This window comes from Phalangium opilio, unplaced genomic scaffold, assembly GCF_054372755.1.
Source record: "Phalangium opilio isolate 3A_F unplaced genomic scaffold, DU_Popi_V2 ptg000048l_1, whole genome shotgun sequence".
Lineage (NCBI taxonomy): Eukaryota > Metazoa > Arthropoda > Arachnida > Opiliones > Phalangiidae > Phalangium > Phalangium opilio.
Genome location: NW_028324170.1, coordinates 6,875,375 through 6,901,380, shown reverse-complemented (window position 1 = coordinate 6,901,380; position 26,006 = coordinate 6,875,375). Strand labels below are relative to the sequence as shown.

The 26,006-nt window shown below is 35.8% G+C and overlaps 1 protein-coding gene and 1 long non-coding RNA gene across 2 annotated transcripts in view; both read left to right on the top strand.

The window, feature by feature from the left end:
- Positions 1 to 3: 3 nt before the first annotated feature.
- Positions 4 to 4,171, top strand: LOC149674052 (uncharacterized). The gene is made up of 2 exons (XR_016366996.1): positions 4 to 2,166; positions 2,240 to 4,171. It is a non-coding gene; the product is annotated as an uncharacterized LOC149674052 (long non-coding RNA).
- Positions 4,172 to 6,313: 2,142 nt separating this feature from the next.
- Positions 6,314 to 26,006, top strand: part of LOC149674050 (vesicular glutamate transporter 1-like) — an 89,217-nt gene continuing 69,524 nt past the window's right edge. Inside the window, exon 1 of the mRNA XM_089839891.1 lies at positions 6,314 to 7,159. Within this exon, the coding sequence (XP_089696017.1) occupies positions 7,092 to 7,159 (68 nt within the window). The 5' untranslated portion in view covers positions 6,314 to 7,091. The remainder of the gene's footprint in view (positions 7,160 to 26,006) is intronic.

Below are 26,006 nucleotides of genomic sequence, written 5' to 3'. Positions count from 1 at the left end.
GCTATTTTGATCTCTATCTAGCGCCGTCTAACTCAGGCCTTTCAGAGAGCAAGTCATACCATAGGCTAAGGTAGAAAAAGAACTAAGAGAGTAAATTTTTATCGAAAAGGTTGATCGTATCGTCTAGCTCTTTTATTATACGTTTGCCCTGGCACTCGCTACTAGTCTAGAGCGATTTTCTATTTATTGGTTGGTCCTACGGGTCGCGTGGGAAGTTTCTAGTATACCCTATTGTCTCCGACACCCTTTGCTTTTTGTCCCATCGGAAAAAGTTAATAAGTGGCAAGGCTTAGCTACTGTATTATGTCTAGGCATGTGCCAACTTTGGGTTTATTAATGGTCTCTAGTTGAATGTGGGTTAGAATGGATATTGGCCCTTCATGGCCATCTCCACCATCTAAGCCTTGGTGGGCTCCATCACGGAAGATCCCTCTAGAATTTAAATGACCTTATTGAGGGAAAATCAGCCCCTATTCTGTTGGACCCTACCCTTTACCCATTGCAACCTTGGCCCCACAACCCTAGCTAGGCCTTTGTGTCGATATTAGGCGCGGTATATAGTTCTATTAAAAGTTCTTTTTCCCTAAATTGATACCAAGATTTTCTCTGTTTCTCTCATTTTCTAAGGCGTATTTGAAAAGGAAACACTTGAGAGTTGAAACTACACGTATTGATTTAATTTAAACTCATTGATAGTTTGAAGAAAATTGAACTACATTTAGGTACTCACTACATTTCTCTGCCAGAACTCGATCAGTTGAAGTACAAATAAAATAATCCAGTTACATTCGAGGCTCTCCGGGAAATTCTAAAAATAACAAACAAAATCTATCATTGATTAAATATTTCAAAAGCCATAAATCCTATATTAATTCAATATAAGCTTAATATACTGGCATACTGCAGAAAATATATATACGTAAGAGGCTTAAAAATACTAGAGCATTAAAATTTTAATCCTTTAAAACGTAGCGTAGGCATGAGAGGAAAAATGAAAACTCAATGATTTCCGCGCTAATTTATCTGGGCAAGACTCGAGGGCTAAGCGCTACGAAAACAGATTTTCTCGCTGCAGCAATCCTTTCTGAAATGGTTTCTAGAATCCCCCTAGCTTTCCTTCGCATGGCCCAAGCCCCGCGACCAAATTTTAATCCCGATGAAAAGACCAAAAACGTTGCAGGAACGGAGGAAGGACTCATTGGAGGGATTAAGGCGGGAGACTTGACGATTTCGCGGGAAATTCCGGACGGAGGACACGTCTGTTGTCATCCAGATAAGAGAATAGAGGACACGCGGGGTCGAAATCGTAATTTAGGGCACGTGGGTTTGTGGTGCGCGAGTCTACGATTGTTCATATGCTCGCCTATTCATAAACTATAGCCTAAATTATTATTGGGTCAAGCAAGAACCTTTGGCACCAATTTTTCAAAATGGCCGTCAATTTAAGCAACAACTATCTCTTCTAAAGGTTTCCTAAGGTTGAGATATACATCTTGGCCATTTTACAAGATGAAGGCAGATTTAAATCAGAAACTACAATGCTCTGTTATAGGTTATGATGAACCAGTTGGTTAACAATTTTTCGTTTAATACACAGAATATTAATTGATTCACAATTAATAAAATTAACGTAAAATTGCCAATAAATGTCTTCTTTCCAATGACATAATTATCAAGGGGCTAATCACTCTCAGAGTACCTGTACACCGATTACGAATTTTTCTCCCACGTGACTTTTATAGATTACGTGTAATTTCTTTAAGCACACTCATAGAAGTATGTACATACACCGACTACGTTGAGTGACAGGTCCCTCGGTAATTTTGGTTAGCGAAAATTGATAATTAAACTTTGTAGATTCTCAAAAAGAAAGTGTTTGACACCCCCTTGTCTAACAAAAAGAAGAAGAAGCAGAAAAAAAAAGAATCCAATTTAGAAGAAATGAAGGTTTAGGCTACAATTAAAACGTTATTTTTAGTCCCTTCCCTAGAGCTGTGTTCTTAGGGTGGATCGATATGAAACCATTTTTATACAACACCGTATACGGTATACCGTTTCTTCCTTAAAATAAATGAGTGGATTTCTTCCTTGAGCCCCGTGAAAACCTCTAAACTATCTGCCTGCCCTAAACCCCCATCCATGACTGACCACCTTAGAAATCCCTAAGTATACAATACAAAGCGATTAAGGGTGACGTAAAAAAAAAATAGCCGTTAAAAACGAGATCTCTTCCATATAGACACGCTTCCACCCAAGAAACCCGAATAAAGCGAAAGTTGATTACTTCTAAACGTCTACGACAAAGAGTATGACTTTGGTTCTATTTCACCTTGACGCAATGGACATCAACTACACTCCGGACATGGACAAAATGGGGTTAGGAGAAAGGGGAGGTTAGAGGAGGAATTGCGGGGACCACACCCAAAAATCGCCTTTTGGAAATAAGGGGGCACACCCATGGAAGGCCACGAAGGATCAAAAAACCTCGCCAACCCCGTAAAGTCGGCGGCTTCACGCTTCTCCTCGGACTATGTGTAGCTACCCCATCTCCGTCTCTTCCTAGCGACTTTTCTACGCTTCGAACCAAGGCGCAGTGCGTGACCAGCAAATGTTAATACACCAGACCCCTCTTCCTTGATACGGGATCGCTTGACACTGTCTAGATATAAATATCATAATGCAAAACAGTTGTAACCAACAAAATTTGGCTTTTTATAAAAAACCCAGTAATGTCTTTACATCAGAGAAATTATGGTACTGGAATAGAAGGTCTAGCATTTGTACAAGGATTTTAAGGATGTTACTGGGTTTTTGATTCTTCTTTTCGATTGCATTGGCTTTAGTCTTGGTTTTGCTGATACGTCATAACCAACCGGAAATGAATGGAGGGAACGTTTTGGTTGTAGTATGAAACCTATTTTCTATTTAGTTAATATTTTCTAGACTGTTTTTGCGCGGACATAAGAGGTTGCTTACCCCATTTGCGTCATGTTATTATCTAGAAGGCTTAATTTTAATGAATAATGACATTATTTGTAAAAATTATTTTTCTCCAAGATGCAATTTGACACTAATTTTTCTCTAGACTTGATATCTTTGAAAAATTGTCACTTACAACGTTTTAACTTCGGAATCCCATATAGCTACATTTTAGGCTAAGTACCCGCTGTCAAGTGACATGGTTAATGGATGTATAATGGTAAATGCGGAACGAGAGGGGAGGAGAAAATGATTGCTATAATCGAATCCAGTCTCGTTTGTCACTGAAGAAGAAAGCCACATACAATTCGTTCTCCTCCCCTCTCTCTTTTTAGATCTCGTGTATTTTTCCACTTCCCATTTTTACGCCGAATATTTTTCGGCTTAACTTTTGTTTAAGTCCTGAAAATATGCTAGGGGAATATTATGACTATATAAGCTTGCGAAAAAGGGTTATATTCGGGTTTTCCTTAATTCCCGCACGTTTTGATAAAAGGGGTGTTTTGTTTTGCTTATAACAGCGCGGGATATAGGCGGATTTTTTTTTATTTTTAGTGCCAATTTATTTAATCATAAGCGTGTGGGAGCGCTGGTTAGAAATACGAGTACTAATTCTTATAATTTTTTCGTGTTACGCGGCGTGAAGATTTGTGTTGTTTTTGATGACCTTTGACGTTTAATTGTATATAGAAGAATTGTTGAAGTTCTCTAAAGGGTTCAAGGGAATCAGCCAAAAAACTACAGTTCGCAACTTTGATTATGTTATTGTTAATTATTTTCTTAACTAAATTGATTTTGTTACTTAATTTCTTACTTATAAAATTTGTTACTTAAAATCCATACTTATGAAAAATTGTTAATTAAATTGTTACTTAAATTGTTACTAAAATTTTGTTGTATAAAATAGAAATTGTAAAAAAAATCCTAAAAAATATCACTACAAAAAAAGAGAAAAATATCAATTCTAAAGAATGTTTTTTAAACTTGAAAACTTGTAAAGAAAAGGGAAAGGCCCCAGGGTGAGCATTTGGATAAGCAATTTTCAACAACATGTTTACGACTAAAAAAGATTATCCTATTGGTCAAACCCTGTCGTGGAAACTCCCCACCCTTTTCTAACCCCAAAATTGTCAACTGTATATACCTTGAATTTTTTGTAAAAATAAATCACTTCTTCACTTTCTTTTACTAAGGAAGGATCTCCAGTCTCTCTCTGATACTAATGGAAGTTCATGGGCTATTTTTCAGTCGGTAGTCTATGCTTTAATAAAGCTCTCCCAAACCAAACAAAATTTAACTTAAAATAAAATCGGCAACGAAACTTAGTAAGGATTTACTATAGTTATACTTTACAATCTCAAAATGTTGCTTTCGTTCGTAAACATACGAATAATGGCTCAAAAATCTTTCTCAAAATTGAAAATAGTATTCCTGAAATATATTCACTGTTTTTCTCAAAAACATTCGACGTTTTCCTAAAATTGTTCTGTTTGATTTTCCTTGAAAAGTTTCAAAGGTTTTCCGTGAAACGTTTCACAATTAAATCTCAAAATCTTACACGAAAAAGTCTCAAAAATGTGCATCATTCAGTCACAAAAGTCCTTAAAATGTCTAAACATTCCTTCTAAAAAATTGCCAACATTTTAATATTTCTTATCAAAATTCCTCAATCAACGCAAACTAAGTAACCTTTAACTCCAATTAACCTAAATGTATCCGCAACAATAAAACGTTAAAAACATCCATTAAAAACCTCTTAAATTCAATAGAAACCTAACCCTTTCTAATCCTGCAACGTCGAGTGCGGCCAAACTCAACGATCTAGATCTTTCTCTTGGCGCCCTTTCTATATAAAAAAGAAGAAAGAGATTGAGTCGGAAAGTTTCGCGTAACGGCGCCAACAAATCACGAAACAACTCGGGTAAAAAACTTTAACACGTTAACGCCGATGGTCGAGTTCACATTAAACTTAATTTAACCTGGTTTATTTTAATTATAAACGATAGGCCTCTAAACTTGTTAATTGTATACATGCATGCAATAAAAAAAATATCGTAGCTGACAGTAAAATCAATACAAATGCAGTTCTAAACGAGGGGCTAATCACACTCAGATTCTGCGTATACCGATTAGCATTGAATATATAGAGAAAGCGTGTAACCCGATTACGAAGAGTGACCATCCCCTCGGTTATAAATAAGGGCACTTAATGTAGATGTGAATTAATCCAACGTTCTGCTAAGGCTTCAATAAAAATAAATCGTCCAAGGATATGGTTTTTTCTTCAGGAATTTAACAATGTGCGGATTTTTCACTATCCATAGTTTGTCAAAGCTTATTTTCTAAACCACTGATTAGCTTAAGTAGTGCATAGAATACCAATAAAAGTAGGGCATTTAGAGTGCCACTAACGATTGTTTTAGCAGAAAGGCAGGTCCAAGCGATTGGACTGAGGTTCAAATAAAATATATTTTGATTTTCAAAATTACGGACGTTTCACTAATTAGATAGGATCTTATATTTAAAATAGATAAAAAACATGAATACCTTTTCGCACTCTTTGGATGCACTATTTTGATTTGAAAAGTGTACTTTGACATTTTGCCATCCAGGCGTGCACTGTTATCGCGTTATGATGAGTGTTTTAGGGATGACCCCTTAATTTAACTAGAAATCATTGCCTTTCAGTTTCTTAATTAAAAATAATTTACTGAACATAATTAAGTTATCAAGAACCTCGAATCAAACTCTTAGAATCCATAATAATTTAATCAAAAGTATCATTTATATTTCATTGGCGAAAAAAAGGAAGAAAAATCTATTTTAAACAAAAAAAAGTTTAAGTGAAAAACTCGAAAGGTAAAAAATCGGTCTAAGGATCATCCATAAAGAAGGTATATATATAAATATAAGACGAAAGAAAAGTCGAATAAAAAAAGGGTTACGGCATTAATAATGGAAAGGAGGAAAACTTCGGAAATAGCAAAATGCGACGGCGGGGAACTTGGTCCACTGTGAATGAATGAATTAAACCAAAGGAGGATGGCGTGATTTGTATCGTGCATTCCAGGCATTATGAAAGAAGGTATTCCAGCCTTTATCCCCATTCAACCTTAACCCCCTGAATTGAGTTAAAAATCCAAAGGGGGTAAATAGGTAATGGATTTCGCGACTCTTACACACACACACACACACACAAGTCGTCGCGAAACGATCCAGTTTAATGCGCATGCGCAAAACGAGACTAAAATTGGATCGAAACTTTTGATAAACGGGACGGGGGGAAAAGGGGTATAACGCAAAAATTTCTCGCGACCCTCCTGGGGAAGAAAAGTGTCTTAGTTCTATACTCCACGACGACTCTGAAACGACCAATAGGAAACGTCGCCTACCGTTAAACGTTAGTTACGTCACTAGTGTCGTCACCATTACCAGGCGTAGTGTTTAGAGTCAAATGTCAACCCCTTTAGGAATTAACTCCGCCCATCTTAAACCCTTTTATCATTTGAACCTAGTTTTCCCTTCGTCCACCCCTTCTACGTATTTATGGATATTTTCTGCTCGTTTTGCCCGTTTTTAGGCTTAGCGGGAATAGAAGACGTTATCGAAAAAAAAACTATATAATATATAATATATAAAATCTGTCCCCTTAAAGTTTCGCATCTCGGACGCTAGGAGGCGCTTCCGGTGTTTTTACCAGCCACCCCAGCACACGACGCTGTCTGTTACTTTTAACACGGCATAGCGGCTTGGCTTTAGAACTGTCGTACGCTACGTACTACGCCGCGTAAGCTACAACCAGTCGGACGGTCGCTATACGTCCGATTTCGGGGTAGCTAGCTATCTATATATATAAATACATTTGGAAAAACATCTATATCGCTGCTGCTTTGTCGGAGTTTAAAGTCGTTAATTAAATAAATTTTAAATTAATTTTTAAAATTTATCGTTCGGCAATTGAAACTAAATGGATTTTGATTGGATTAATTAAACGAGGAAGAAAACACTTTTTGGAAAAGCAATAATAACGAATTTGAATTTTGCAAGACGTACCAGTACCAGGTCATTTTTGATTGAAAGAGAAAGAAGGAGTTTGAAATACAAGCTACGTCATGCCTTTAGGAGGTATGGGTACCATTAAAGGTACCCTTTTCGGAGGAGAAAATCAAAATGGACCAGGGTAAGATATTTCATTTCTATTCGTATGTATTTATATTTTTTCGTTATGTCTATGCGTAATTAATTTATTAATTTGTGTTGATTTTACAGTCGGGAGTAGAGAATTAGCGATTATATATGTGTTAAGTTTTTTTTTCATTTTTTAGTTTTTTTTTTGCGTATTGCTATGCGGAAGCTGCACTAAAGATATTTAACTTTTAAAATATGTAACTTATAATTTTAAATATGCCCTAAAAGCAAGTTAATTATTCGGAAGCCCGTGAAAGTTAATAAGGAGTTGAAGAAATCGGAGCGTTGGTCGTTCCGCGTATTAAGTTCGTTAAGTTTAAATTTATCGAATAATATAAATTTTAAAACTAATTTGAATATTAATAAGTATGAATACGTGAAAGTTTTATTTCAGTTTCATAAACTTTCTAGTAACGTTTTACAGAAAATTTACTTTTAATATTATTCGATAAAGTTACACCTTACTATTAAATTATAATTAGTTACACCGCGCCTGGATTAAGCTGAAATCTAATTAATAATTAGTGAAATTATACAGTCTGAGAAACTAGATTATGTATTTTTATCGCGGGTTTTCGTGCCTTATTCATATTTTCTATTGATTTAATATGTAGGTCGTAAATGTTATTTTTAGATAACAAAAATCAAAGGTAGATTAAACACGGAAAACATTGTTTCGCACTTAGGAAGTAACTCAACTGTTTTCTCTGTTTAAATCATAGAAATAAATATGTTATAGAATATTATGTTTTATATACTATTAGTTTTATTTTACTTGTTAATGGTCTAATTTATACATATTTTCTAACGTATTTTAGTATCAGTTAAATATCGAAGTAATGTTAAACCTATGGCTCCTAGACAGTATCGTTTTTCCGAACTTAGGTGTATTGCGTGGTAAACATTTCTACAGGCGCCTATTGAAAATACACGGAGAGTTCAGCCCCTGTAAAGCATCTTTCCCCATAAACTCGCTCGAAAATACAGAGAAGAAAAATCTTAGGTTGTGTTTAAGTTTATATTTAAATAATGATATTAAACCACCCTAATTGCACAGTTGGTGAACTTTGATCTACGTAAATAAAAATAAAGGATAAGTAAAACATTTTACGACATCGTTGTAAGGAAGTTTTAGTAACTTATCTAGATCATTTTCCAAGATGGACATTGAACAAAAAACTAATTTCATCATCATAGTACGAGGTTAAGGGTTTCGTGGAGATAGGTGATCCTGAGTGGATTACACACAACCCATGCCAATAGGAAGATTAAATACGTCATTTTTTAAATTTTAACAAAGTAGATTTTACTCGCGTTCTAACCAGACTACTAAGACTATTTCTAGTAAAAACATTCCATTATACCTTAGATGTAAAAACAGAAAACGGAAAAATTAAATTATAATTCATCTTAGCACGCTTACCTATCAAACATACATGAAAATCAACGTGAAAACCTACCAACTTTCCACCAAATCCAGTTACATTTGTCATCCCCAAGCGAAACCAAATTTTGTGGCAAAGACTTCGGAGGGTCTATATTAGCTAAGCCTAAGGGTAAATCTACTGCAGGTTCCCGAGTCAGACAGTCGTGGAGATTATTAACAAATCCTAGCCTCTTACTCTTTTAGTCTCGAGTAATTAAACAAAAGGTTGGATTTAGTCTTGCCCCGCTCTTGGGAGAGAGTACGTGGTCCCATCGGGAATTCGGGCCCACTCGTCGTCTTTCGCCGGAACTGACGCGGACCATCGCCGGAGCGTATCCCGTTATCCCCGGTGCGGGCGGACGAGCGATGAAAAGGGAAAGGAGTCTGCTCTCGGAGCCGGAACTATACACTACTACTACCCGAGGAAGAGGAATTTCACTTCCCGACGGGCGCCTGCTTGGATCCCGTACCAGTCGACGAGTTTTCCGCGACGGTCAGGTCATTCCACGCGGCCCATTGGGACTCTCCCTTCATCCTTTTTCGGAGAGATTTAATACCCGGGGATTTTGGCTCAATTGTTCTTTGATAAGTCAGTTATTCTCGCGCCTCTTCGCCTCATTTTCGCGCCTTTATCCTACCCATATCCTCGCTTATCCTTATGGGAATTGTTCAATACCGAGGAATCGCTAGTCGCCACATGGACAATACAGTTCAATTCGCCGTGCTCCTGTTCTTTCCGTCGTCCGCTTATACAGTTATTTATTATTAAAGCTTAGAGATGAGTAAACACACCAGGCCTGGACTCTAGCCCGAAAATTGTTCAGTTAAAAATTAAATAAATTATTTTAATTTTGGAGTACGCGTGCTGCGTTCATTGAGAATTTGAAGCAGCGACCGAAAACCACGTACGAAAACGTGCCGCGTTCTTAATGTAAGATCTTTCAAATTTGACGCCATAAATAATTAAATAAACCATATTTTTCAAAATAAAATTAGACTTAGCACGTACAAACATTTAACAGACTGAATTATGTGAGAATTGTGTTGACGTAGACATTTTTCGAACAATTTCTTAAACTATTCTGTAACTTTTACTAGAGAGCTGCAAAATGAAAATATTAACCTCCAACTCCTTCCAACTCCAGGGCAATACACAACAATGACTCCAATTCCTCCCAATGCCATAATCAAAAGTTTGAACTCCGCAGAACTCCGCAAAGCGAAATTTAAAACTCCTTCCAACTCCTTCCATGAAAATTAAAATTTCTTAAACTCCTCCCAACTCCTTCCATGAAAATTAAAATTTCTTAAACTCCTTCTAACTTCGTCCATTAAAATCTTCCTAGTTTCTAGTCTTTGGAAGATTTCTTTACTCTTTAGAATTGGAAAAATAGAAACTCAAGTAAAACGTGTAGCTCATTAGTTTTCTTTCAAATTTGGCCTGAGATTGATATCACGAGTGCTTATAAATTATGATTTTCAAATAAGGAATAATATTTACTCATAAAATTCTTCTAGACATTAAAACTTAAGATTTGGGGGAAAAAGGCGCTACGCGTTGTCGTTGAGTCACATTCTACGTTTAGTTTCTTAAATTAGCTATTTAATTAAAATCGGACTGATTCGCTTCACAAATGCTATTTTGAAGGACAAGGCCACGAACTTTACGAATCAAGAAATACTAACATTAGAGTCAATTCTGTTATTAGTTGTGCCTGCCAATATGCCTACTGCCTTACTTTATGCCTCAAAGCTAGAAAGGAGACAATTGTCAATGGGTTAAAGAGAAAAGGAAAGCGCCCTCGGCCCCATTGTGTGAGAGACTCACTGAGGGGACGTGTCACGTGGGGTTACGGGTGAAAAAATAATTTCGTACGAAGCTTCTGAAAACAAACAACGTTAAAGTCCGCTTTTAAATTGGAGCAATACCACTAACCAGACTTAAGTTTTCCAACTCCGTAGATTTCCCTGTTTTAAGATAATTTTCCATTGCCTCCCAACTCCGCAATTATAATTATCATTATTCCCATTGCCTCCCAACTCCGCACACGAAAACTTCCACTGCCACCCAACTCCAATTTTATCTCAGAAAAAAATTTCCAACTCCTGGAGTTCCCATCGCTTAAACGCGGAACCCAGCGGGTTTCGGAGTTCTTCCACGGAGTTGCAGCTCTCTAACTTTTACCATTATTATATGAATTTGATTTTTGATAAATAAAATTATACCATTTCGAATTAAATTTGACAAAAGTATAATACGTCAAAGAATAAACCTTTACAGAATACATCTGGATTGGTAGAGCTATAATTTTCCCAGTGTTGACAAAACAGATGTCGTCAAACAATAAACAATAACAGAAAACATCTGGATTTTTAATGTTTTCCCAAAACAACTATATTTTTGTAAAAATTTAATTAAAAATGGTCGTTTCCTTTATGAAAAGCAATTTCATATAAGAATAAGGCTAGTACTTCGAAATTGATTGAAGGCTTTATAGTGAAAACTACTGATAGGTTTTAAAGTAAAATCGAAACTAAAGATTTCTATACACGATATATTTCAAAACGAATGCATTTTTTTACCCGACCTATTGACAATAGCGGCCCACACCAAACCACTTTACCTATAAAACTGAAAGTTCACACGGACATCATCCAACCAGGGACCATCTTGAAAAAAGGGGCCCAAAAATGTAAAATACCTTCAGCAGGTTTCAAAACATTTGAACTAGCGCTTTACTACACATCCCATAGACCGGAATTACGCTTTTTAAGTTGGAATATACCAACATATTTTAAAATGGCTCCTAGAAAAGTAACACAAAAATCCTGATGGACCCTTTACAACAGCTGTACGATATTACAAGTACAGTGAATTACTAACCCAAGCGAGCGAAAGAGCGATGGATATGAATATTTAAAATTCAGTTAATGTCCTATCCGAATGTATACGTTTCTCATTAATTACCCAGAAACCAAGACGATAGATCTAACGTATCATTTGGAACTGAAATTTTAAAGGGAGCGAGTGCTTTATTGACTCATGTACCAGTTAGAAGTCCGGGTGGGTGTGAGATCAAGGAAGAGACTTGATGAATCGTTAAATCGAAACGGAAACGGAAAGTATAGGACTACGTGTCCCTCTTTAGAGAAATTAGCAACCGCTATTAGATAATCCGCGCGCGAGCTAACCGTTATATAGCTTTCGACGACGACGAATATCGTTGGCTCACGGGTTGGTATATCAGGTTGACAAACGCGGTTCCTCCTAACATTCCTCGGAGGAACGGAGACAGGGATATAGTGGTAATTTGAGACACGAGTTCCGAGGCCTAATAAAGGGAAAATATATCTCCATCCGATCGGAATTTGGGCATCCTTTACTGGTGACTAGTCCCATAAAAAAACCTAATATACCATTCAGGGACAGAGTGAATGCTTTTGGGAACGCATTCAATCGGGGTTGGAACTGTAAGTGACACCCCATTACTTCATTTCCGGGAGTTTGCGACTTGATTGCTTCATCTACTATTAAGTAGCAGTATATTACTCTATTTCCTGAAAATTCTATATGATGTATAACCAATATACGAGTTGAGAACGTACGAATAGTCATGTTTAAGATTATCATCGGTTTATGCGTCTAGCACATCGTTGACTGTCAATGAGGGCACCTGTAATAGTGAGGTCACAGCGTTACAACTTGTAGTTCTCACATCGAACTTTTTCAAGTTAAAGTAAGAGCGATTGACTGATTCAGCTACGCCCAATTCAAACCGCTTTATTTTAAATAAGTTCAAAATTTTCTGGGGTGTTACTCTAAAGTAATAGGTGTTAGCTATGAGAAATATTGTTCAATCCACAGCAGCCATTTTGGGAAAAGAAACAAAACGTTCTGAGGTGATAACTGTACATTTTAACCATTTTAAACGTAGCTTACAATCTCAGCTGTAAAAACTTTGTTAGCTTTATCATAACTACTCTTTAATCTATAAAGTGCTTCTCTAAACATACACGAAACTCTCAAAAAAACATTTCTTAAAAATCAGTTCGTAAATATAAACTGATCCAGATTAAAATGTAAAGATAAAAACCGCAACCTGGATTATACCGGTTTGAACTCAAATCACGTGAACCGTCCCTTATAAATCTGTTTTTTCTCATATTAAATTCTACTTCCAGTATGATAAAGTTTTTGGAGTATTCAAAAAAAGCGCATTTAAAGCAAGGATAATTAAGAATAGCGTGGAAATTCGACTTATGCAAAATGTAAGGTATATCATGTATAAAAACAACATCAGCCATATGACGTGCTAACTTACTATAGTGATAAAGTATTGTTGAAGCTTCACAATTTTTATTTTCCTAGCGTGATTAAAACTCAATTTCATTCTAAAATCAATACTGGCGCAATTGAATCAAGTTAGATGGCGCGCGTGCATTTGGCCCCAGATTTCGATTCTCAAACTAGCTCTTACATTTCCTATGTTCTAAATCCCAAAGTTTCTAATTCCCCAACAAACCTAATTTATACTCTACACGAATCAAACGTAAGTTCTGGTGAAGTTTCATTATTAATTCATTATATAAAATCTCCGGAGTCGCTGTTAATAAAGAGCCAGTGAAGTGAAAGGTATTCCATTAGAAAAGCGGATACTAATATATATTTAAGTAAACTTTATTTCTTTCTCCCAAACTTTCCTAACTTTGGCTTCAAATTAAATTATGAATCAAAATTCAAACTAGAAAAGGGCATTATTAATTTAGGAAAACTAGCAATATTTAATTCAAACTCCGTCGTGATTTTCAAAATAGAGAATTCGATGTTTACACGAGAGCAAATACTTATCTACTTTACTAAAATTGTCATAAGCTCAAGGCAATTTCCCTTAATATTTAAATTACTAGTTTCAATATTTAAATTTTTTCTTTTTTCAATTTGCTCGAGAATTTGGTTCAATTAAGGACAATTTTAATTTTAAGGAGTTTTCACTTATATAATGCCAAGGAAATCAGTGTCTTTGGACTTCAAAATCTCTTTCATCGCTATTAAATGGAGTATCCCACAAAATTATACGTTCAAAATTGCGAACCCCTAAGGTTAAAGACGCAATTTTGATGAGAGAGAAAAAGATAACAAGAAAAATTACGTTCACCACAGCACTTAAAAAAGTTAGATACATATAAATGTCCTTCTCAAAATTGTTTTAAAAATTCCAGCCTGGTTTTCGATTCAAAGAACAGTAATATCATAAAACCATTCAGTTAGTATCAGTAATCGTTGTAGCGAGATTTACCGGTTAAACAGTGTAGGTTCTTCCTCTATTCCAACTGACAAAAGAGGTGAGGGATTAGCCAAAAATTGTACAACACCACGACAGCCGGCGTAAACACTAAAACAATACCAGTTCTTTCTTTTCCAATACCACCTCGGAGTTTTTCGTAAGCAGTTCCTCCAAAACTTGTTTTCGTGTTCCTATCTCCACAAACACACACACACACACAAACACACATTTCGATAACCTACTTTGTGATTACATAATCACACAAAGATAAAAACCCAAGGCTTATATTGAAACATTAATGAAAGAGCGATACATGACTGTAGCCGATTGGAAACTTGCAAAAAAACCCATACATAACTTATTTCCACCTTAATATCGATTGGGTTTCGGGTGTTAAGATTTTATAAAGGCTTCCCATAGTTTCTCTCCTCCTGACTTTCAGGGGAGTCTCTGCGGGTCTCGCCTTCTCTGCGCCTTTGAAAAAGATCACCGATAGAGTCTTTGGTTAAAAATTCATGGGATAGGAACGTTTTCATATATTATGGAGGTGAATCTCGATTCTTGAACGAAGGTGGTCGTGGGTGGCTGCATGAAGACAATCACCTAGTGCGCATCAAACGTATTTCTACGCATCCTGCTGCGCTTTGATGATATCTTTCATGTTCTTCTTTCTTTTATAATAAATCACTTCGCACTGTTGTCATTCAATATTCAACAATATTATTATAATTATATATATAGTTTTTACTAAAGGGGCTGGAAATAATTATCCCCCTTTTTGGGTGACTTATAAACATTCAAATTATGATTAAGTAAAGCCTTAAACGCGTTTAAATTAACACTTAAAACTGGTTTTATAAGAAAATTTATAAATTCAAGTCTTTAAAGTAATTAATATAGTTTGATCCAAATAAATGTATAATTAGACCAATTTCTGTTTCAGTTTTAATCCCCCATTTTCTTTATAATAAGTGTCTTAATAGGTATAGTATTTGAGAAGCTTGTCGCGCTGCCCATAACCCCAATTTCATCGCATCCAATTCAACAACAAGAGTTAAACACGATAACTTCTGTTTGCATTCGAACTATACAGAAATTCCCAAACATTTCACCGTCCCTTCAAAATCTTATTGGATCAACTGACTAATTACTGATCCTATGTAAAAAAAAAAAAACCAACCACACCAGGCGATTATAAAATAAAGGATTTCAAGCAAATGATCATGCAAGAAACGAGTAAAGAAAACGTTATAGAAATAAACAAGAGGGTTACGTCGGTTAATCGGGAGCTCGTTAACAAGAAAACAACTAGAAAAGCGGCGAGCGAAACAGAGAGAGAGAGAGAGGGAGAGAGGACATCGCGTGGTTTCTCTAATTGAATAAACTACAAGGATCGCGCGCGCCAGATACGTTTCGCGCCAAAACTATGCCTAGAGAGAATACCCAGCGGAGAAGCTGGATTATAATTCGGAGAAGGTTGCCATGGAAACACCCTATAACCCCTCGTGTTTAATGTATAACGCGCGTGACGTAATTAATGACGTCATAATAAGAGGACCCGTACCCGAATCAACATGACCGCTCGTAAAACCATAGCGTGGATAGAGGTTAAAAACCCCCGGCTAAGCCTTACGTGATTTTTACGATCGTGATATCTACCGTGTTTATTGGATAACAAACTGATGGATTTTTTTTTCAACCTGAGCTTACACTACGCTTCAAAGCCATAAAGTTCTATGCCTAGTTCTATCTGAAGAGAGAATTGATAAAATTGTCTCTAGAGTGTCCATTAAATGGTGAAATAAGATCAAAACCTTATCTAAACTAACAAAACTATTTGCGTTGCTTTAACCATTATCAAAGTTATCAATAATGAAATTGACTATTTTTACTGTATTTTCCAAATTTTCCAACAAAATAGGACCATTATTTTTCTCAGCACAATCTTGCGGTTCTTTTAATTGCCGAGGCTTAAGAAAAATTGCTCTCCTGTTTATTAAGTTCGGAGGGCTGGACACTCGAGTAATCGGTTTACGCGTGCAATCTTTTAAAACCCTAATTATTACACGTTACCAATAATCGATGTTCTGATAATACAAGAGTGGATATTCCCTCGATTATAATACAGCGTTTGGGAACTGTAGTAGGCTTAGCTTCCCCCGCGTGCTGTACTTGAACAAACAAAGTAGGCCTAATTCCGAAATTAAAAACACGGCCGCTAGCGTACAATAAAGATCACGTGACTCTTCCTACATGGCTTTCCCGCTTTTCTAGGTTCTAAGCCACGCCCACTTACGGTCCATTAGTAGTATAAAAATAGCATACGGAGAATTTCAGTACTTCTCTTTTTATATTTATATACCTATATAACTCGATATACTTGTGCATGATTTCCTTTTACAATGGCGTAATGGCTTTTCAGTTCGTATTCTTTGCATAGATTTTTTTCGCTTTCCATTTTATAGATCCGTATAAATGGATCACGTGACGCTTTGTTAGCGGGGTTTTCTTTCGCGAGCGTGTTGCGTTGTTTTGTTTTGTTTCAGCTTAAATAGGGGACCTAGTGCATTCGCGAATTGTATTGTTGATCGTATAATTAGAGATGTGAAATTACAGTAAAATAGTAACAAATATACTCATAAATGTTCTGAGCACCAGAAAATAAAAAACGAAAACTGATTATTGCAGGCTCTCGTATCTAATATCGTTTTATAAACGTACACAAACAGGGATTGAGATTAATTTCATTGACTACTACGAACTTCCTCGTGACGTCATACCCACTATCTCTTACTTCGGTTTTGGCGACCATATTGGAAGTTATCAGCTCAGGCCATACAATTTAGACTAAAAATAATGACGTCACGTCCCCGTAGCTCCTCCCCTCTCAGTACCACTCTATTCAAAATTACGGGGGAATATCTTTCAGAGTAACCTTATCTCACCACCATTTTCCAAAATGGCTGCCATATAAGAGCTCTTACACTATATAGGATCAACTTTCCTACCATTTGAAACGAGTTTTAGAAATTTCACAATCTAGTCGGTTCTAGTAACGATTCAGTAAAAGAGAGTGGACTTCACTATGAAAGTTTGAATCTGTATATAGATAAACATATTTAACTTTTAAACTACTTGAAATTATAACCAAACTTTGAGGATGGTCCCTTAATTTCTATGGTCACGAAAAACACAATTTCATCGATTTAGGAAGACACACGCGTACATCTAATCCGTTCTTTCCAGGATAGGGGGAAAAATATATAAAAGTATATAACTTATTCCAATCTAAAAACGTCTCTACACTTCGTCCCCTATACGTCACGAAGAAGATCCTGTCTAAGGCTGTAAGGCCCCAGAACAACCCCATGCCACGCAGGGCATCCTCTACCATTGCTAAGCCTTAGTAGTCCCATATTCGACTTTGGCTCTACACACGCCCTACGTGATTTTCCGGTCGCCTAAAAGAAGAAGTATAGAAGAAAAAAAATTCACATAATGGAAGCATTTTGTGACGTCACCGGAACACGCGATTTCGTCACGCGATCTTATAGAGTCTTACGCATCCCAGTAGGCTTTAGCATTACGCTAGAAGTCCTTTGGAAAAATTTCCCGCCATTTCCTGAAGGGTGACTATATATTAGGGAAAATGCAGTCTCAAGGCTTTGGGCAAGGTTGAGGTTATGGAAGAAATATGTGGGGTGCCACTACTGTGTTTGAAACTCTGGGTCGACCTAATTCTACGCGTAGTAGATGGAATTTCAATGGATTAGGGTAAAACCCATAGCCTTTAGCATATCATAATGAGTTTACATTTTTTCCCAAAGAATACTGAACCCGCCAAACCATAAAGGGATCAGACCTCAACAAACCTAAGGATAAGGACGTTTTAAAAATGTATTTTTTTTTTTCCAAAATCCCAAAATATTTAAGCAATTCAAAACATTTCTATGGGTTTTTAGGCATTCAAAGTAAGATAACAGTTTAGTATAATAATAAGCTTCGTCATCACAAAGGTTAAAGGTCGAGAAGCTCAATTTATACCGTATGTATAAACGCAAGTGTATAAAATCAATTTGCCTTAATTTTCCCTATGCGTGCTAAATATTCAAAACGAAATTAAATCAATTCATAATATACGAGCGAGTTAAGGCGTTTTCTTTTTAGATCGGATAGAATCTACACTACTCCACTAACATTAACCCTAGCCGCCTTTATCCAAGCCTAACGTTAATTAAAACCAACTTAATTTATTCGAAAATGAGGAAGTGCATGGTGGAAGAGTGGTGTTGGAAAAGGGAATTAATTTTTGGCACCTTTTTTCAGATTAAAACTTTCTAAAGGAAGCTGGGATCTTGAAATCTACATTTCTATAAGGGAGGGGGATTATATTTTCTGAACCCAAAACTTTAGGATCATTAAAGTTAATTAACTTAAATATTACTTTAACTAAATCAAATTGAATACCTTAAGTAAACTTTCCTCAGCCCATACTCCAAGCACGTGTTTCATAAGGAAAAAATGGCGGGTAACTGCACGTGAAGAGGTTAAAGTTCACATCATGTGGAACTATTTAAGTAGCTACTCCCAAAGTTTTAAAGTTCTATGTAAAATGCAGTTAATAGATACGAAACAAAAAAATACAACATTTTCCAACGTTTTCTAAAGGCAAATATTTTGTCTTATAGACTTCTTTAAACATAAAAGTTAAAGAGTACAAGGTCTTTGTGTCCACAAATTGGCTAAAAGCGGTATAACGGTGGCTGACGGGTAAAATTTTAAAGAACACAGAAAACGCCGACCAAACAAAGAGGGGGAGGTTATATATAGAGGACTCTATTTGTTTCTTGACAAGTTTAAACAGGAGCCTAGGGCCTAAAGCCTTTTAAGAGAGGATATAGTAAGGCCCTCTTTTAACCATCATTTTCCGGCCTCTTCTAAAGGCCTCTTCTACAGTCTTATCGGATAACCTCCTACCACGTTCGCGTCGTAACGTTTTAAAACCTTTTAAAAAATACTCGAGAAAAAATATCTAAGATACTCTATATACAGTGGAATAGAGATACTTTGAAAATTCGTATAAGATGTATGTAGGGTATATACTATCTAAATTTTGTTTAGAACCGTTTTTGTGAACCGGTTTTAACCGAAGAATAAGCAAAAACCCGGAAAAACCGGTGCTCTTGAGTTTAAAAAAAACCCTGCTTGACATTCCAATTTTGGAACAATATTAAATAGTGACAATAATAACAGGAATGCAACTTCGTGGCATACACGATTAATTCAGGAATGGAAATATGACGTTTAAAACTTTAAAAAGAAAACAAGAATGATTTAGAAAACCATGGGAATTAAAATACACACGCATAAAACCAAAGATCCATCATAAGGCCAGCTAATTTACTATAGTTTGCCAAATACTTTCAAGGTATTTTCAACTAACCAAATAAAAATATGCGTGAAAAAAGGATTATTAATAGAAAATTCCCAATAAAACATCAAGAAAGATCTAATCGTGGCAGTAACGTTCTATTTCGGTACAGAAACAGACAGCAATCTAGTTAGAAATTCAAGACGTGGAAAAGATACCAAAAGAATTAATGCCGGAGAGAATGAGCGAGAGAGAGAGAGAGAAGCTGAGGCACGACTGAGTCTTAAAACAAGGTTAGCAATAGCAGCCAGTTGGAATTATACACGTATGAAAACGTGGATGAAATATATTTAAAGGGGAAATCAATCAGTATTAACTTCATGGGGATTCCAGTTTTCCCCGACCCCATAACAGAGAGGTGAATAGGTGAAAGAGGGAAAGATGATAAAACAGCCCCCGTAGGTGTACACACATATATATAGGTGGTCAAACTCAAATGGATCGATATCCTAAGCTAACTTGACCACGCCCGAGTTTTAGGAGAATAATAAGAGCTTATTTCGATCTCATTGCCTTCCCCGACTCCCCTCCTCTTACTATTCTAACAGGGATGTAGGGTTAAAGATTTATAGCCCAATTTGGGCGGTTTTCAAATTATAGTTGGCGGAGTTGATTAATTTCCACCTATTACCACTTTCTCGCTTTTAAAAATGGAAATAATTTTTTTTTTCAGCATTTGGGGTTTGGTCCTTTGCAACCGGCTGTAAAAGAGTTAAGATTAATATTTACGTTAAATAATTTTAACGACGCAAAAAATTAACCATGTTTCTAAAAAGGGTTTACAAGCGCGGGTTTGTGAAATTTTCAATAACAATAAACACTGGGCTTCCACGTTCTTGATAACTGCAATCTGCCAACCACGCAATGCCTTTTTTGCTTCATAATAGTTGACCCCTTTAGCTTGGACCTCACTTTTTGACTGACGGTAATTTAACACGTGTCACCTGACCCCAAGATCAATGCAATGTGACCCTCGCGTAACATTTAGCTTTACTGTCAATAAGAACCGTGAGAAGAATATATGTTAGACCTGCACGGTCATACTTTAGAGGAAACCTCGCTTGCACAGTGGCAATTTGTTTACACAAGGAAACAATCGTTTGAGGTAATATGGAAAGAAAAGTAATAATAGCCAATACAATGGGCTATTTCGATTCTAACTCGCGCTGACTTACTCTCAGGTTTGTTACACGTTAAAATGTGGCGACCGAATTAGGAACGAGAATGTTGCACGAAAATGGTACATGATAAATAATGGCAACTTAGACAAACATTGTTATATGGGTTTCCCGCGTTTTACAATGCTGTCGAACGACAAGGGTTACAACTATAGCGCGAGCTACTCTTAAAACCCCACGAGGAAAAGAGAGAGCGCCATTCATGGATATCCTAAACATATTAGATACCTTTTCCCGAAAAGATTAGGCTCATCGACAAAATTATTATATTTTATTCTGTTTCATTCCAATCTGATAAGTCTGCCTTAAATTAAAAGAAGCCCATATTTTCTAAACTAATTGTTGTAGACAACCATGTTCTTTGACACTTTAAACGCAGTTTAACCCAAAGAACTAACCCTTTAATCTGTGGCAGACTTATCAGCAACACCCTCAGTAACATTTAAATTATATCTATGTCTCTCGGACAGAAGAATCGATGAAAAATTTGCTCCATTAGACACGAAAACTCATTTGAGGCAAGCAGAACTCTCTATACACAGTTAGGCTTAACTAAGTTCATTTATATACTAATAGATAATTTATTTATGGGGTTTTCTTAAGCCTAATTGCAAATGTTCGACCAACCAACCGCGGTCTGGAGCACGAAGGCTTAGGGTTAATGCTCTCGCTTAAGGCAGGTAGAGAATTTTGAGGTCGGGGCCAATGAAAATAGTTATACACTCGAGTTAGTATTGAGTAAATATTTGTTTTGTTATTTTTAGAGTTTTAAAGGGAGGGTGAAAAGGACATTCCAGTGATTTTTCATCGATTTTTCTTGAAAATAATTATAAAACCAATCAGCATAGTGAGAACACCAAGGAATATATCCCAATATCAGAAGGATTTTAGAATTCAAAATAGTTTGAGATTTCATAGATAATTTGAAATTTGCGCCCCCAACCAATCGCGTAACCCCCTGCCTTCTTGTTAAGAAAATTTCCGTGGAACATCCCATATCGAATGAAATTTAACAAAAACATTTTTTACAATTATCTAGGAAATTTCAAACTAATTTGTATTTTAAAATCATTCGGAAGTATGCAGCTAGGTCTTATAATTAGCAGAAAACCAGACAAAAAAATCACTACATATTACATTTTCCTATTCACCCTCCCTTTAAGCAAACATAGCGTGTTTCTGACAGTTTTGAACGAAAACTTTCCACTTTTGAAAGTTTGAATTTTGCCAAAACTATTTGATATAAACTTAATTTGTTAAATATTAATTCAACAAGCTACCGTTCTTTATTTAACATCGTGTCAATACTTTTTTGAGAACTAACTACCCAACTAATCCCAATAAAATATACCTAAATCACACAAAAAGGTTATTAAGTTACTGAACTTAAAAGTTGGAAACGTTAATCCAATTTTAGATAAAAAGGCAGACATTATAATTCGCAAGTTTAAACCGAGTGATATTGATTTAAGAACAAGTCCAAAAAATTAGAGCGCTTGGGCTTTTCAATCAATTTTCGTGATAACACGTAATAAATCATAACTTATCAAGCGTGGGAATGAAACGCACAGACATTTTTATGTCCATATAAGCCATTACTTTTATTACAAAAAAAAAAATAAAATAAAAATCGGTATCAATCTGAGAATTGGGCTCGTGCTTTTGAAACATTTTCTCGGTTACCATCAATGAATAATTGAACACGCTTCACCGATTCTTATAATAGAAGATAAAGCTAAGCCTAAAAAAAGAAAAGAAAATCGAAAATCTTTCTTAAAAGAAATTGGAGACAGCCACGAAAGAATACAACAAAAAGTCCAGAATGAATAAAAGAGAATGACTTAAAGAACACCACAATCCCTACCATGTCTCGTTACCTTATAATTAAGCCGCGATTCCTCCCTGTACAGTAATAGCGTATCAATAACCAGTACTCTATTATTCCCAATGGAGAAATGGAATGGACTGCCATTAGTCCGAAATTACCATTGACCCGGTATTCACTCGATAATTCTGTCCATTTGGCCTATTTTATTCTGTACGTCTTTAAAGATTAGGTTCCATTCAAAGGAGAAATGGCACCTTTGTACCTTTTCTTACATCATCAAATATGGAGGCGTAGTATTTACTGCCATTACCGTATATTTTGTACGCCAGATGTCTGTTAATACGGTAGAAGTTGCGGAGTATACAGACTTCTCTTATGGATTCCCCTATTAACTTTATTAAATAATACAGCGCGAAAGAGGCGAAGCTTTTATCCGGAGCCTCCGGGATGAACTAGGCCCATGCGCGTGGCGAAGCGAGAATATTTTTTTAACTAATTTAGTTCGCCGTGTTTTCCCGTTTGGGGGCGCTGATACGACCGAAAATTAAACAAAGTTCAACCCCGTGACCCTGTCGACTGCTTAAGTATTTGGGCCAAGGTCGCGGATTGTAAGTATACGTTTTTATAACTCTTACTGAATTATTTTAATTGAAATAATTTATTTTGTTGTCATCAATACCATCTAACCGAAAGATTCAGTAAAAAGTGAATAGCCCCAAAAACATACGTTAATTTTAGGATGAAACTTTTCTCTATCATAAAAATTTTATGACTGACCCCTAAAATATCAACGAAAATTTAAGGAAGACCCCTGTCACAACGGAAAAATAAGCGCCATCTATGGTGAAAATATTTTTCCTAACAAACTGGATATTTCCCACATAAAATTTGACATGCATGGGCCTAGTTCATCCCGGAGGCTCCGTTTTATCTAATGCTATTCATACCCCCGGGGTTGACCCAATAAAATATTCAACGATGGAAAATGAATATGTTACTCAAGTCTCAATGGATAGAGAAGGACAGGAGATGTACGGGGTCTATGGGTTAATACAGTGGAAGTCTAGTTGCTAATAAGACATCATGGGAAGTTGGTCATATTTCCCTACTTTCAAATTCATTCAAAGTCTCCCTTCGAATGGATTTTTTTAGAGGGTACACTATCAATTTTTCCATAACTCTCTTTTATGGAAAATGTCTATTTATCCTAAAGGTCACCTGGGGGTTGTGTCATTGAGGGGTGAGATACTTGCCAACAGAAACACTGCGGTACAAAACATTGGAATTCCTCCAACAAAAACCAAAATTGATCTTAAATATTAAGAAAAATATCTGAGATAAGGACAGATAGACAGAATTTTAAGGCAACTGTCCAACCCCTCGCTATACTTCAGCTTCTAGTATCATATCTCTATTCGATATTTCATCAGAAATGGAATCACTAGTGGGTACGGTACATTTTAACCAGATTTTTCCGCATTGTATTTGAATTTGACAAAAGTGTCAATTTGAAAGCGGTAAAGTCGTATTTTTGCTTAAAACTGGTCAAGATTTACGAGTTTTTGCCTCTAAATTTCGTGAATAAATACAAGAATTGATTTATTTCGATTTGGGTCTTTGAAATATGATTTCTTTTCTTTGTAAAAAAAATTATAATCAATGTAAAACTTTTCCTCGCATACTTGATTGTAAGTAGATGGAAGCTATATAGATATTTTTGGGCCAAATTCAAATTTGAAGGAATGATTTATATACTTTATGCAAATACGGGCTTTTGTTTTCGAGCTCATGCTTAAAGGAGGAGATAAGTTTAAAGATAAAAGCTGTATTAATGATATGCGGGCTAAAGAAAAATATCCCTAAAAGACGCTATAGCTTCTAAAGGAAGAATGAAAATGTTTTGGTCAATAACTTTTATTTTAGAAAAGATAAACAAAAACAGAAGGCACAAAAAGAAAGCGCGTATTTCATAGAATAATCGCTGCAAGTTTCATAACTGCAGCCAATCGAGAAAATAAAATATTATCAAATGATTAAGATGCGGGAAAAATTGGTTCATCCAGCCTTTAGAAAAGTATGTACTGTACAACCTGGAAATGGCGCGAAAGGAAGGACTCGGAGAGTCTGGCGCGAGAAAAATGGAGTGCGGGACTAGCGAGATGATGTTATAGAGAAGTCAAGCTGAGAGGCTGAGAAATGCAGCGAAAAGGGAGTTACAGACTGCGGTGTTCGCCAGTCAAGCTTTGTCGTTGTTGTACCAGCGACAACGCCAAGAGGGGGAGCTGTATGGGCTCTCTGAGTTGCGGATTAGTCACCTAAAAGGTCGAAAGAAGGAGGGCGATATTGCAAAGTTAATGAGCCGAGAGCTTTTACAATGTTCCGCCACACCGAGTAAAATGTCGATTTATGACTTAACACCGAAATAAATTAACAAAGAGTACCCAAAAACCCCTGCAATCTTTTTTTTTAAAAAGCTACTACAGAATTCAGAAATACTTTAGAAAAAAAAGAGACCATACTCGACATTTCCCTGAAAACTAATCCATCGTATTTGAAAACTTTGAGTTAATATACTTCTTTTCTTACCCTCATCTCCCCATCCTACGAGATTCGCTGAAGCCAAACGGAATAAATTTATAGCCGCTATGAATTTATCAAAAATTTGGTCTGCCTTAATTGAGTTAAAAATGAAAGACGATCCTCGATGTACTTTCGTTTACAGCGAAAGGGAGATACTTCATCCATATATTTTCTTACACTGCCTTCATTATATTCAGCGGCAATGAAATGATTTAAATAAAAATAATTTAGTTTCTTTCAAATACTCTCAAATTTAAAGTCTCTTGTTAATTATTTCAACTCTATAATGAGGCCGCATTTTTATAAAATTATTAAGCCTAATTAGTGCAATTAAATCGTGCGTTAGCGAAAATTGTATTTAATTATTAGGTTGGGTTAAAATTGCTTTATATTTTCATCTTAATTCTATTAATTATAAATTTAAATGATAATAGCTAATGAGTCGATCAATTCAGTCGTGAATTACTAGACCGTTATTTTAGAATTTCTAGACTGCTTATTTTTTTTCTGTTTTGGAAAATATTTTTGAATTTGAAATAACCATTTAGAACTAAAAGGCTTTATTATTATATATTTTCAAAAAGGCTTATTATATATTTTCAAAAAGGCTTATACGGAAAGCCACCATATAGGGGTAAAACAGCCCATGTATTTCCTACGGGCGCCTGTAGAAATGTTTAACCCGCAATACACAAATGTCTGGGGAAAAGCGACCCAACAGGCGAAATAAGATTTACCATAAATAAACAAAACCTGAATATGACAAAATACGAAAATGAGGACAATTCATAGGGGATACTTTACATAGAGAACTAGGCAACATTAATACGAAAAACCTAAGTACTAGGACAAAACAATCCCGGAAACTCCCAGAGCAACTTGACTCTAGTTAGGCTTAGGAAACTAGACTAAAAGAGCAAATATTTTCCTCTGAATTCATTTGAACTACTTCCTAAATAAGAGATATAAAATTACGTATTAATACGTCTCAACTCAAGTACGTTGCCAAATCGTAGATATTAAATTTAGGATACATAGTGTTTTAATTATTTCTAATTATTACTTTAATTATTACTATACCTAAACCCAGATTTAAAACTTGACTGAGGAA